Source organism: Aricia agestis, chromosome Z (genome assembly GCF_905147365.1).
Source record: "Aricia agestis chromosome Z, ilAriAges1.1, whole genome shotgun sequence".
Lineage (NCBI taxonomy): Eukaryota > Metazoa > Arthropoda > Insecta > Lepidoptera > Lycaenidae > Aricia > Aricia agestis.
This window is the reverse complement of record NC_056428.1, coordinates 7,002,471-7,017,503: the sequence shown is the minus strand read 5'-3', so window position 1 is coordinate 7,017,503 and position 15,033 is coordinate 7,002,471. Positions and strand designations below refer to the sequence as shown.

Genomic DNA, 15,033 nt, shown 5'->3' with positions numbered 1-15,033 from the left:
TATGTAATTGTGTGTGTGTGTACTGTGTTATGATGTTACTAACATAATTTATAAGTATTTACGTTTACTCTATATCTATATATACTCTATATCTACTTATATCTTTGTTACTTACATAGTTAAATAAACTTTTTCATTTTCATTTCATTTGTTAATAGGTATGTAATGAATCATTATGAGACTATAGATTATTAAAATAGGATCAATAGTTTGGGCATTACGGGGGAAAAATAAATACACATAATAAAGCAAAAAAAAAAAGCATATACTTGATACACATTAAAATATTATTATTATTATTACCACATTAGGATTAAAATGGTAATCCGTCTATTTTTGTCTGTTGATAGAGTTGCAAAATATAAATATCTATAGGTAACTCAAAGGTGACTGACTGACTGACTGACTGACATAGTGATCTATCAACGCACAGCCCAATCAACTGGACGGATCGGGCTGAAATTTGGCATGCAGGTAGATGTTATGACGTAGGCATCCGCTAAGAAAGGATATTGATTAATTTTACCCCAAGGGGATAAAATAGTGGGGATGAATGTTTGTATGAAACTTTGTCAATTTTAAACCGATCGGGCTGAGACTTTGCATGCATAGAGCTACTAAGACGTAGGCATCCCCTAAGAAAGGATTTTGATAAATTCCACCCCTAACCGGATAAAATAGGGGATGAAAGATGTGTATAACAATACTTCTTAACGCAAGCGAAGCCGCGGGCAAAAGCTTTGAGAACCCTCATTAAAAAGTAAGCGAAATCCTCCAGCTAGGCGAGGTGTTCCGAAATAAAAATAAACCTGACAGATGTTCATATCGTATATTTATTTAAAGACTGTCGAGTTGTGAATATTATAAATATCTACATTTAGTTCCATCCGGCTAACCTCACCACGACATGCAATTAACTTTGAAATGTTTAAATGAGAGAGAAAATACTAGACTCTAGAGTCTGACTTTTAATTTAATTCTGTAAAATACAATTAGTAGAATATAATAATTCTACCAATTTCTACCAAAATTTCCACCACTTGATTCTATTCAATGTACCAGCTAAGTAACTTACGCTAATGTTTCTTTAGTGTACATTTTTTTTGCGACCCCTTATATGGGACCTCTAGTTCCCCCTTCCGAAGGGAAGGGACAATTATTGTCACAAGGTTCGTTACATCTGGACAGTCGTTTATGTTTTATTTATTATTTACAAAGGTTCCTTATAGTTATAAACAACTCATATTTGATACTATTGTTGCATCTATTCTTTACAATTTACTTTTAAGGGTTCCGTACCCAAAGGGTATGTGTCTATCCGTCTGTCTGTCTGTCTGTCTCCAGGCTGGATCTCAAGAACCGCTATAGCTGGACTTCTGAAATTTCACAGATTGTGTATTTCTGTTGCCGCTTTAACAACAAATACTAAAAACAAAATAAAATTAATATTTAAGAGGGGTCCCATACAACAAAAGTGATTTTTTGGCTCTTTTTGCTCGATATCAATAATGGCAACTGCAGGTAGGGACATGAAATTTTCACAAAGTCCTTAATTATATATTATTACAATCTTAGTATATTATTAGTTTATTAGTCTTTGTAATAAGTTCCCATTTTTGCTATTTGGGTTGGCTTTAAAAAGGGGAAAATTTATCACTTTTTTATTATCTTTGTTATTACATTTTGCTGATGCGGACGCAGTCGTGGGCGATAGCCAGTATTAAAATAAAATAAAAATTTAAGAGGGGGCTCCCATATAAAATACACAATTTTTGGCCTAATTTTGCTCTATAACGGTACGGAACCCTTCGTGCGCGAGTCCGACTCGCACTTGGCGGATTATTTACATTAGTGTTAAGTTAAATGCATGTATTTATTAATACAAATGAGTACAAATGATAGGATATATTATTGCCATATTTTCACGAAAGAGCTCTACTACTCCAGCATAGACAGTAAACAATGTTTTTGTCAATATTCTTATATTATGACGTGTGCTAAACGTCGGATTTTGATTGGATTGTTTACTGTATACGTGCTAGCAGGGCAATAGTCGGGGTCTTTTTTCCTGTTCTGAGGTCGGGGTAGAGCCGACTATTGCCTAATATTTCCTACTTATTCGTAACTTTGGTTTATTTTGAAAATTAAACTTATTTACTTTACTAAGAACGACTCTATCGACAAATAAAACTAGATAAGGCTAACCCAGTACTTTCGAGTTTCGATGGTAAAATATGAATATTTGCATTTTAATATTATAGACTCTATCTAACATAATACGAAACAAAATGTTGCCCTACCATTAAATAAATCCATACTAATTTTATAAATGCGAAAGTCTGTCTGTCCGTCCGTCTGCCTGTCTGTCTGTCCGCCCGTCTGTCTGTCTGTCTGTCTGTCTGTCTGTCTGTCTGTCTGTCTGTCTGTCTGTCTGTCTGTTACCTCTTCACACTTAAGCCCCTGAACCGATTTTGTTGAAATTTGGCATGGAGATACTTGAGTCCCGGGAAAGGACATATTAGGAAAGTTTTTATCACGAAAAAATGTACGGTTTCCGTGCGATAAACGAACTTTGGCGCAACCGAGTAGTGGGCGTCATCTAGTATCGAAATAAAACCAACAAGGTAAGTGGTCTCAGACCAAATACAAAGTAAGTGGTAATAACCGAAGAATACAGACTCGAAGGTCGCACCTGTACCGTACAAATGGACTTTAGGATATGAATAAAATATCGTCGGGTGCTCGAAATAAAACGAGAGGAGCAAGGTCGGGTCACCAGATGAACAGCTTCCTACTACATGTGTTCCGTGACGTCGCTTCACCAGTGTTTTTCAACATTTTTTAGGGTTCCGTTCCCAAAGGGTAAAAACGGGACTATTACTGAGACTTCGGTGTCTGGCCGTCTGTCCGTCTGTCTCCAGGCTCTAACTCCAAAACCGCTATAGCTAGAATTCTGAAATTTTCACAGATTGTGTAAATCTGCTGCCGCTATTCCAACAAATCCTAACAACAAAATAAAATTAATATTTAAGGGGGCTCTCATACAACAAACGTGATTTTTTTGGCTTTTTTTGCTCTATATCAATAATGACAACAGGTAGGTACTTGAATTTTTCTCAAAGTCCTTAATTATATGTGTACTTTAATATTTAATAATAATATTAAAATAAAATAAAAAATTAAAGGGGCTCCCATTCAAAAACACAATTTTCGGCTTAATTTTGGTCTATAATGGTACGGAACCCTTCGTGCGCGAGTCTGACTCGCACTTGGCCAATTATTTTTATGGTATGAGGAAATATTTCGCGACCCCTAGGCCCTATTGCTAGGTGACGCCCACAACGTTTCGTTAAAATTCGTTTATCGCCCAGGAACCGTACATTTTTACGGGATAAAAATATCCTATGTCTTTTCCCGAAACTCCATGTATCTCCATACCAAATTGCAGCAAAATCGGTTCAGTGGTTTCAGCGTGAAGAGGTAACAGGGTAACAGACAGACACACACTTTGGCATTTATAATATTACTATGGATTGTTTATAAATGTACGCATTGGTAAAACTCTTTGAATTATTATATCAATGTTTTTAATTTTAAATGTTTTTTTTTACTGAAACATTTTTCTCGACCTCTGGTGACCCCCTTACAAAAGAGGGCGACCGACCTACAGGGCTAAAATGGTCAGGGCAGGCATAAAAAGCCTAATCGATCTTGGTCGATCTGTAGTAATTCGTACTAATTTGACATTTGTCAGTTTGACAGTTTTGACAATTCATTTGCTGAATTGATTGAGAAGAATTGCTAAATGCGACAGCCCAGTGGATCACGACCCAAAGGTTGAAAAACACTGCTCTACACTTTACCACTTTCCGACCTTATCCCTCGGTGATAAGGTTCTGAGTGGTACTAATTGTCTTCGACTATACGTAACCGTTTATTAATAATCGTAATGGATTTTATGAATATTGTTTGGTCTTTATACTATCCAAATCGTAACTATTTGTTTGGTATAACCGTATCCATACTAATAATATAAATGCGAAAGTGTATCTGTTTGTCTATTACCTTTTCACGTCCAAAGGCGCCAAAATCTTTTTTTTTGCACACAGGCGCCAGTAGCCCTTACGGGGGGCCTGCATATCCATACTTCCATACTAATATTATAAATGCAAAAGTGTGTCTGTCTGTCTATCTGTCTACCTGTCTGTCTGTCTGTCTGTCTGTTACCGCTTCACGCCCAAACCGCTGAACCGATTTTACTGAAATTTGGTATGGATATGCTTTGAGACCCGGGACAGGACATAGGATACTTTTTATCCCGAAAAAATGTACGGTTCCCGCGCGATAAACTAATTTTGGCGCAACGGAGTTGCGGGCTTCATCTAGTATAATATAAGTTAACAATGCTTAAAAACCACTCATATTGATTTCTAATTTATTGTTGGTTTGGAGTGACATACAGAAGAAATTTGAGAGTCAATTTGTCGATAAAATATGCCACATTATGACATTAAAGGATCGGACGCCGTTGTTGGGACCTTTGTTTTTACTCCGTGGTTGGGACACATTATAACTTGCACGTCATAGCAACGTGTTTAGTGTTAGTGTTAGTTTTTTAGTATAATTGTGTGTATGTTAGTCTATAAGGTATTTATAATATGGGCCAAGATGCCTGAGTTAAATAAATAAATAAATACAAAATAAATAGCAATTGCAGAGTATTTAGAGCATATATGCTACGAAAGCTCAAATTACAACTATGACACTAATAGTGAATAATTAAAAATACTTAATAAATATTATTCATACGATTTCCAATTTATTGCTGGTTTTGACTTTGGAGTGACTTAAACTCACATTGTAGAGTACGTAGAGCACGCTACGATAGAAAATCCGACAACCTGCCATCTTATTTTAGTCCAACTATTTTGTAATAATTACATCACAATAAAATATTATAGTGTCAATGGGCTTAGGTTTACCCAGTTGGCATTCCCCTCTGGCACCCCCCCAGCTAGCTATTTCGGGTGTCACGTCACCGCCTATAGTGTCACGCTCCGTCATTGCAACACTGTCATAGCGTTTAAGTGTTTTCTAGAATGCCAAAATGTGATGCACCTGCTAATAGTTACAGCTGAAAATAAAGTGGTAGTGAACAGCTTTTGTGGGTGTTGACAACGCATTTTTTTTTTTATGAAATAAGGGGGCAAACGAGCAAACGGGTCACCTGATGGAAAGCAACTTCCGTCGCCCATGGACACTCGCAGCATCAGAAGAGCTGCATGTGCGTTGCCGGCCTTTTAAGAGGGGAGGGTAGGGAAGGGAAGGGAATAGGGGAGGGTAGGAAAGGAAATAGGGTAAACTCACTCACTCGGCGTGAAACAGCGCAAGCGCTGTTTCACGCCGGTTTTCTGTGAGAACGTGGTATTTATCCGGTCGAGCCGGCCCATTCGTGCCGAAGCATGGCTCTCCCACGTTTAAATTTGCCACTCATATGGTGTTACGGGTTGGTCATAACGATAATACTATTAGTAAGCAAAAGTATTTTAATATAGCATAATTTGACTTTAAAAAAATGTAGAGAAGGAAAGAAGAGTTCTTCTGTCGTATACACTGCGAATTAGATAATAATCTGTTATGCCGTACATAATAAAATAACTTATAAATTTTGGTTTTTCGTAACAAATTCGAGTCAATATGGTATTATACCAAATCAAGGCCGTAATCTAAAACAAGGCTCTATGAACGCTCTCCTAACGTTCAACAGTTTGTTTGCAAATCCGTTCCCATTCTTATGCTTTTGCTTTGAGAAAGTATTTAAGTGTCTCCCGAGTGGCGTATAAGACGACAGAGTCAAGTGGCCCGTATACTGTAGGGCTATTAGAGCTGCACAAAGCGGATTTGAAAACGCTCGCACTAATATATTACTGCGTTATGTGTTATGCACTTGACTGCCTTCAGTATAAGGAGACTTGTCTTATAATGAAAGGGAAATTCACTGATTAATCAGGAAATCTCAGAAACTATAACAAATATACAAACTAAAGGTTTGAACAACCAAAAATTTGTCTTTTTTTCTGGCTGAAATAATAATTAGGTAATATCAACCTCAAACGGTGAGGAAATATCAACTACAAATTACCTACTTTTTGTAGTAAGTATATTACGGGCAAACGTTGCGGACTACTACTACATATTTATTTTTTAAAGTTACACCAGTTTTTGTCCAATAACTTCCTAGTTAATCGTATTACTGTTGTTATTACTAAACGCACTCAGTTTACACAAAAAATACTATTTACACACAATTAATATTTTAATAATGAATGATAATATCAAGTGTAATCATAGTACTAGGGTATTCTAGAACCTAGTTTCTGGGTCCTACATCATGTGCCAAGTGGGCCAGCGTCATAAACTTAACAACCTAACATTAGCTTTTATTGCTTAACTTGAAGCTCAGAAAACGAATGTCCGCATTTGTAACACTACTATTATAGCTATTTTACACTCGAACTACTTATCCTATGTTCAAATTGGGTGAAAGTACTGCCTTTAAGAAGCTCAAAACTTATTTACTAATAAGTAATAAAGATGTTATATGAGTAAATAAGATAAGATAATAATATATATAAAGAGTTAAAACAATAATTTTTAAAATATACTTAATATGTATGTGTCAAATTATTATTTTTAACAAAAAATTAAAACCGACTTCCAAGCTAAAAACAATAATAACATCCATATTATATGAACTAAAAAGTATTAAATAATTTTTCATATCTAATAGTGTCTTTTTCCGAATTTGGCTAAAAATCAACTATTTCTGTACTCAATCTTCATCATTTTGAAATCGGTACCAGATAAAGCTGAATCTTCAGTCTTCCAGAATATTTGAAACTTTTGGAACTGGCACCGACTTCAAAATGATGAAGATTGAGTACAGAAATAGTTGATTTTTAGCCAAATTCGGAAAAAGGCACTATTAGATATGAAAAATTACTTAATACTTTTTAGTTCATATAATATGGATGTTATTATTGTCTTTACCTTGGAAGTCGGTTTAAATTTTTTGTTAAAAATAATAATTTCACTCTTTTTAGTTACTTACCTAGTAAACCACCGCGTACGGTACTATACTTACGTAGAATAACACACCTGCATATTATTCTACGTATTTTATTACCTATTAGTAGACATCGGATTATATGCACGATCAAAGTGCCGAAATATGTATGCGAATATGTATTAAAAATGGTCGAAATATGCCCAAAATATGCACAATCAAAAGTCGCATAATATTAAAAATTATTTTTTGAAGAGTTTTCCGGTGGTGCCGTGAGTAAAAGCGCCAATTTTTATAATTTCATTTCTTACACAGCATCAATAATCATTTTCTACCAACATTTTCTGATTGCAAACTTAATGCCCATGGAAGTTTATTAAATCGTTAACTACTTTATTCAATTTTTTTTTCTAAAGCTGCCAACTACAAAGAAAAATTTTATTTCTAGAAAGATATTGTACATATTGGATGTATTGCATTCTTTAAATGGGGATGGAGCCACATATTTAAAGTGTTTTGATCTATCGTACCTTTGATTTGTGGCCTCGGTGTACGTCATGACTCATGATAGCTAGTTCGGAGACTACGAGGGCATAAAACTACCGAAATATGCACTATCAACGAAAAATTGCCATAATATGTACTATCGCCTAAAAAGTGCCATTATATGCATTTGCATAATATGCAAGTATGCAAATGCATATAATCCGATGTCTAGTTATTAGTTATTACAATCTGTTAACAGTAACACATTCAAACTATAACAATATCAGCTGCAGATAATTTTAAACAATACCACAGAATAGATAATTATAGTACAAGTACAATACTTACATTTAATTAAAATATTATCGAACCAACTTACTTCTTAGAAGTAATGTCAAATGTGTGTTGAATTTGTTATGTTCAATTTTTGTGACATTGGTGACCCTGTCGTGGTAATGCTGATGATGATGATGATGAATGTAATTTGCATAGTAGCATATGCTTTCAGTTCTTAAAACAGCGCCTAAACCCCCAAACTTGTATCTATAAGGTATCCGGAGTTCTCTTAGTATCTTCGGAACCATAGTATACCTCGGTGCAAAATCTTGCGTTTTGGTAGCATATTTTATTTTATTTTATTTTATTAAATTCGGAAAACTTACGGCTAAATACAAGAGCAAATACAAATTACACAAACATGAAGGCCAATTACAAGTTTTCACAGATAAACAGAAAAAAAACTTACATACAAAATTGGAGTCAGTGGTTAACAAAGTAATTATAGTGTAAGGTAAAAACAGTACGTTACAATACAAAAGACATAGGGTACAAATTAAGATGTGAAGAATTTTTTAACAAGACTGTTCTTCATTTTGGAAATACTGGTATTAAATAAATCTAGGTCTGCGTCATATGCAATCGTATTATAATTTTTACTAGCTCTTATAATGAAACTATTTTGCCTATATGTGCTGTTAACAAATGGGATATGGAGCAGCTTGGGCCTACGCATTTTGACGGGACATGTTACCAGACCTAGCTCGCCAAGTAACTCCGGGCAATCAACCATGCTGTTGGCTATCTTAAAGAGATATGTTAAATCCGCAATACATCGTCGTTCGTGTAGGGGCAAAATGTGAAATTTTTTACAACGAGCACTATAATTAGATATGTAATTACGAGATTTAAATTGCAGAAAATGTAGGAAGCGCTTTTGGATGGATTCTATTCTATCGCTATAACACCTATAATGTGGGTTCCATACTTGGGAAGCATATTCCAAATGGCTGCGGACAAAAGCACAGAAAAGGATTTTGAATGTTTTTAAGTTATTAAATTCATTGGAAAATCGTAGTATAAAACCTAGTGCTTTGTTGGCTTTGTCAATTATACTATTAATGTGGGCGTCAAATAGTAGTTTTGAGTCGAAGATAACTCCTAAATCTCTAACTGCATCAGTTCTATTAATTTCAATATTGTGCAGTTTGTAATGAAATATAATAGGGTTGGGCTTACGGGTAAATGTACAGACATAGCATTTAGAGATGTTAAGTTGAAGTTTGTTAATTGTACAATAATTTTGAAGGTTGATAAGATCTTGTTGTAACTTAATACAACTTTGAATATCAGAGATGGGGTAAAATATTTTCATGTCATCTGCGTAGAGTAACAGTTTAGCATATGAAAAGGCAAAATGTATGTCATTGATAAAGATGATAAACAGTAGTGGGCCAAGAAGGGAGCCTTGTGGCACACCAGAGGGTATAATCATTGGTGCAGATTTGTAACCATTTAAGACTACTGACTGGGTACGATTTTTAATATAGGATACAAACCACCTGAATAAGTTTCCTCTGATGCCAGCATTAAAGAGCTTACGTAAAAGAATGACGTGATCTATACGGTCAAATGCTTTAGTGTAATCTGTATAGATTACGTCTACTTGGGAAGGCTCAGACATAGTTCGGCTCAGGAACTCACTACACATAATAAGATTCGAGACGGTTGATCTATTTTTGAGAAAGCCATGTTGGTTGCCAATTAAAGTATGGGCGAGGCCATGGTAAACCTGGGAGTATACGACTTTCTCTAAGATCTTAGCGAACAGGCAAAGTTTGGAGATTGGCCTATAGTTATTAATTTGATCTTTGGGACCCTTTTTATGTATGGGTGTTATAAAAGCCGTTTTCCAAATACGTGGCACCACACCTTCTTTAAGGGAACGTTGGAACAATAACGTGAGGGGAAGAGTCAAGCTCTTAGCGCATTGTACTATCAGTAAAGGTGGAATGCTATCTGGACCTTCGGATTTGCTTAAGTCAAGTGACTTAAGATATTTGTATATTTCGGTACTACAGATTTCTACTGAACTTATGTCTGCGGCAGAATTACTTTCGATCTCCAGAGCTTTAAGTTCATCTAGGTTACTCAAGGTGGACGAGCTAGGGAGAAAATTACTGTGAAAAAAGTCATTAAACATAGAGCATATAGTTTCGCCTTGGTCTGATGACTTCTGGTCGAACTTCATAACAGATGGATAAGAATTAGATTTCTGTTTATTTTTTACAAAGGCCCAAAAAGCAATTTTCAATTTTCTTTATGTAATTATCAAACATTTCTTTTTCGAGAGACTTAGCATGATCGCGTAAACTAATAAAATTGTCATAGTCTGATAGATTGCCGTATTTTTTATATTTGGAATGGTATTTAAATTTTTGTTTTAACATTTTAATTAGAGGGGGCTTATACCAAGGTGGATACTTAGAAGCAGATTTTACAGTCTTAGTCGGCACGTAGGTGTCACGCGCAATATATAATCTAGAATAAAATAGCGACAGGGCATCCTCAACAGTTCCAGAGATAATATCTTTGTGCCAGTCGAAACCATCCAGTTCCTTTGATATTGCGGCAAAATCAGCCGAGTTATACAAAAACTTTATTCTTGCCTGGGTTTGCAAAGCGTGGTACTCGACAAGGTTTACGGAGATACTTAGAGAGACGTGATGTGAATCTTCGGGTACAAGGGGGTCAAGACATCTGTCAACAGTAATATTATTATTGGAAAAAATTAAGTCTAGTAACCTGCCATTTGCGTTTGTATGGCTATTGTACTGAAATAAGTTGCACGTATTTAAAATGTCGATAAATTCCAGCTGAACCGAACCTTGAATGTTTGTTGGGTGAAAATAACAACCATCTTCCGACGCAGTCCAGTCTATATTGGGAAGATTGAAGTCCCCCAATATGAGAAATGTATCAGTAATATTGTTTAGCACTATGTTATTCAACTGATTATAATAACGCGTTAACTGCTCAGGTAGTGAATATCCTAAATTTTGTTTACAAAGGTAAACAGTGCTGATATGTAACTTGTAAGACATATTTTGCTTGGAGCGTTTAAGCGATATCGTCACCCATATATCCTCAGCGGAACTACACCAGTCAATACGTTCCTCTGAAACAAGTTCACGGTGAACAGCGATGAGAACGCCGCCTCCCAGCGACTGGTTAGTCGCAGAATAGTTCCTATCCCGCCTCCAAACCAGATAATTGTCGCTGAACAGTTCATTGTTACTAAAATCATCCCTAAGCCATGTTTCCGTCAAGCAGATCACGTCGTACTCACTTAAAGTGACATTTCTTAGAAAGTGCGACGCTTTCGTCCGCAGTCCACGCACATTCTGGTAATATAACTTAATCATATTTAAAATTAGAAGGTATTATGCGCAAGAGTAACATTTTATAGGCATACATTGTGTTTAAGCGATATTTATAGAAGGAGAGTGATAGCATCCTACAGCGCTTTAAAGCCCTACGACGACGATGCATCGCAATATAAAATGTAAAACATATCAAGCGAACAGCTGCGGTGTTAGGTGGCGGAATATAATTATTGAAAGGTCTTAACTGTATACCAGTGCTTACAAAAATGTTCAAATGACTGGAAGTACTATTAATAAAAAAGCAAAAACTATGAAAATTATTAGGGATAAAAGAGAATAAAGTTATCGATATTAAATGAAACGGTTTTAGCAAATTTTCTTTAGGTCCATGTCCGTCTTGATGGCGTGTGTAGAGGATGTTGGGTTCTTTTTTGCCAGGATCTTGCAGTTTTTTACCCATATGAAGGAGAAATCTTTCTGCTTAGCTAGAACTTTAGCCTTATTTAAGAGCTGTTTGTTCTCCAAGGTTAGGTGGTCATTTACGTATATTTTGCTGTTGCCTGTGAGACCAATGTCGGAAGCTGTCAAGGATCTAAGTTTTTTGGCGGCTGTAATAAAGTCATCCCGAAGGTATCTATTATGTAAGGCAACAATAATGTTCTTATTATCCTTATTGTTCCGTTGCGGGACTCTAGCGATGTAATTTATTTGCTCTTTAGCAATTCTGCAGCCAACCTTATCACTGATCTTCGCTACAATATTGAAGAGGTTCTCAGAGTTAGTGACAGGAACACCTTTAATCTCTATATTGTTCATACGGGACCTTTGTTCGCTCTCTTGCAAGGAGGCTTCAATCCTACCAAGGCGGTGCTCAAGTCGCGCTATATCATCTTTTGATTTCTGTAATGACTGGATCTCTTGATCGACTTCCAAAAGCTTGGTGCTGAGCTGATCCACCGTAGTATGTACATAGTTTAGGGAATTCTTGACATCAGCCATTTCGTTCTTAATAGACACGAGTTCTGAGAGACTGCTCTGGATTATTTTAACATTCTCGATTAGTTGCGGCAGAGATGCCGTTTGCTCCCTGAGTTTCGTTAATTCGAGACGAATATCACTTAAATCATCATGCGCCAGCACCTGACCAACAACTGGTGTATCGATTTGAATACATGCCGGACTCGTAGATCTACCACCACTTACTCTGCACTGACTGCACTTCCAAGTGGCCTGCTTTTTCTCACCGAGTCTTCGATAACCAGCCTCAGTTATGCCAGAACAAGGGTAATCATATTTGTTGAGGCATTGGGTACATTGCACTCTAGCATCGGTATTACAACGGTGACAAACAAACATCGTGAGTATTAATCCTGGCACTGGTTTATAGACACTTCACAATTGCAGGCGCCCGTAAAATGTATTCTCTCACAAATTGGGAAATTCCTTAAAGCGGGCACACCACTTTTCAGATGTCAAAGTCGTTTTATCGAGTGTCACTTGAATTTGACAGCTAGAAAATTGAGAGTTGTGGGTATATTATGACGTTTATTGAACAAAACTTGTGTCTCGGTATATTAGGGTATAAAATTATTTTTTATTTTATCGGTTTTCTTCTTCTAATGGCCCGAAAAATTAAGTTGAAAATAATACCACAGGTTCACGGGTCATTAAGCTTCACTTTGTAAATATACACAAATGGGAATTTCACTGTATACTATTTTACGAGAAAAATATAGAGAGCGTACTGTACACTATGCCGGGGTTGCCAGCTGACGATATGCTTAGGATGCTTCTCATAAAACCAAAATCAGCTTATGTTTCCATATAAATTTCGAGGAGTTCCCTCGATTACTCATGGTTCCCATCATCAGGTCACCACTCTTGTGAAAATGGGACCAAATTGGAGTGAAACCTCATACAACAAAACAAAAATTTCGAAAATCGGTTCACAAACGGCGGAGTAATCGTTGAACATACACAAATAAAAAAATAAAAAAAATATCCACAGCCGAACATATAACCTCCTCCTTTTTGGAAGTCGGTTAAAAATAAATTAGGTCATATTTGGAACACATTCAGAATACCGCTGCGCTTCAGCTTCAAGTCCGTCGCCCCAGAATTATTAGTGATTGAAAACTATTCACTTTTTCTCTTGGGTTCACCCATTCTAGCCGATTCCTTTTCGGATTATATAAATGGAAAATTACGAAATTTTAGTGAAAGTTTAGACCGTCTTCTCCAAATTAATAGTCACATGGCATTTACTTTGATTCGATTTTGTTTATTCGTCCCCAAATTTACGTATGTCTTGCGGTGTTGTCAGCTCTGGAAGTTTCCACAACTTCTCCATAGTTTAGATGACACCCTAAGAAATACGCTTTCCACAATTTTAAACATAAAATTTGATGAACGTTCCTGGACCCAAGCTACACTCCCCGTAAGGTTCGGTGGCCTGGGAATACGAAAAACATCAGACACAGCATTACCGGCGTACTTGTCCTCAGTCCAGTGCAAATCGCGCAATTATAGCCAGAATTTTAGAACCCTCGTCTTGCCCTTTAGTTATTCCCTTTGCTGATGAGGCCAAGGATGCCTGGGACATTGCTAGTGCCGGCAGTAAGGTCCCTGAGAACACATCTTCCCAAAGGCTCTGGGACGGGCCCGTCTGCGAACTGGTGCGTAATAAACTGTTAAGCACGTCTACCGGCGTCGCAGAACGGGCTCGACTTTTGGCTGTGGAGAGGTGGGAATCGGGAGCTTGGCTGCAGGCACTACCATCTAAAAACACCGGAACATTGCTGGACCGTAACACATTCCGCCTAGCCACTGCCTTGCGTCTTGGTACTCCCCATGTCGTCCCCCATCAGTGTGTTTGCGGCGCGCACGTAGACAGTTACGGTCACCACGGGTTGTGCTGCTCGCGAAGCGCTGGACGCTTTTCGCGGCATCACAGCCTGGATGACCACATTCGTCGGGCTCTTGTCACTGCCGGTATGCCAGCTATACTGGAGCCCTCCGGTTTGGCACGCGACGATGGCAAGAGACCCGATGGAATGACCCTGGAATGTGGGACGGGCTCTTGCGTGGGACGCTACTTGTGTCGACACACTTGCCCCGTCTATGTTCAGGGAACCTCGTGCTGTGCGGGCGCAGCCGCAAACCAGGCAGAAAACCTAAAGCGGCACAAATATGAGAACCTCAGCGGAGATCTAATATTTGAACCGTTTGGGGTGGAAACCCTAGGCGCATGGGGTCCGGGGACACATAAGCTTTTTAGATATCTAAGAAGCTTATTCAAGCCACCCGAGACCCCAGAGCCGGGAGCTACCTGGCACAGCGGATAGCAATTGCCATCCAACGTGGCAATGATGTCAGCTTGCTGGGCACTCTGCCAGGTGGGGACAACCTGGGCAAGTTTTTCTTTATATATCTTTATAATTTAAGTTTGTATATATTTGTATATTTTAGATTGTATGTTTTAGTGTTTAGATAATATTATGTTTGTAAATACTTGGATTTTAATACGTATTTTAAAGCTTTAAATATGGCTTTTCAGAATACTTTTTGTAAAAACAAATCAATTCAGAACATTGCAAAAAGTTCCCAAAACATTGCAAACATTACATAAAAACTATGATACATGTCATCACGGACGTAAAAACGTGCATGTCATATAGGTTGTATGTCAGATTTGCCTTTGATGTCGGACGGATAACACAAAAACTATTCCGGATATGTTGTCTCCGTCCGTCTAAACTCTTAGCCACCTGTTTGATAACGAACATTCTTTATAACACAAATAGATAGTAGGAATTCTTT

At 37.2% G+C, this 15,033-nt stretch overlaps 2 protein-coding genes across 6 annotated transcripts in view; one reads left to right on the top strand and one right to left on the bottom strand.

Annotated features, from left to right (window-relative positions):
* The window catches only part of LOC121738496 (potassium voltage-gated channel protein Shab), a 78,808-nt gene that overhangs the window by 23,053 nt on the left and 40,722 nt on the right, over positions 1–15,033 (top strand). The window lies entirely within an intron of this gene.
* On the bottom strand, positions 11,581–12,570 carry LOC121739495. Its single transcript, XM_042131982.1, has one exon. The coding sequence runs from the start codon at positions 12,568–12,570 to the stop codon at positions 11,581–11,583; it is 990 nt and encodes a 329-aa protein (XP_041987916.1).

Bases quoted from the DNA above. Each gene is read 5' to 3' on its own strand.
- LOC121739495 (XM_042131982.1), bottom strand. From the start codon at position 12,570: ATGTTTGTTTGTCACCGTTGTAATACCGATGCTAGAGTGCAATGTACC.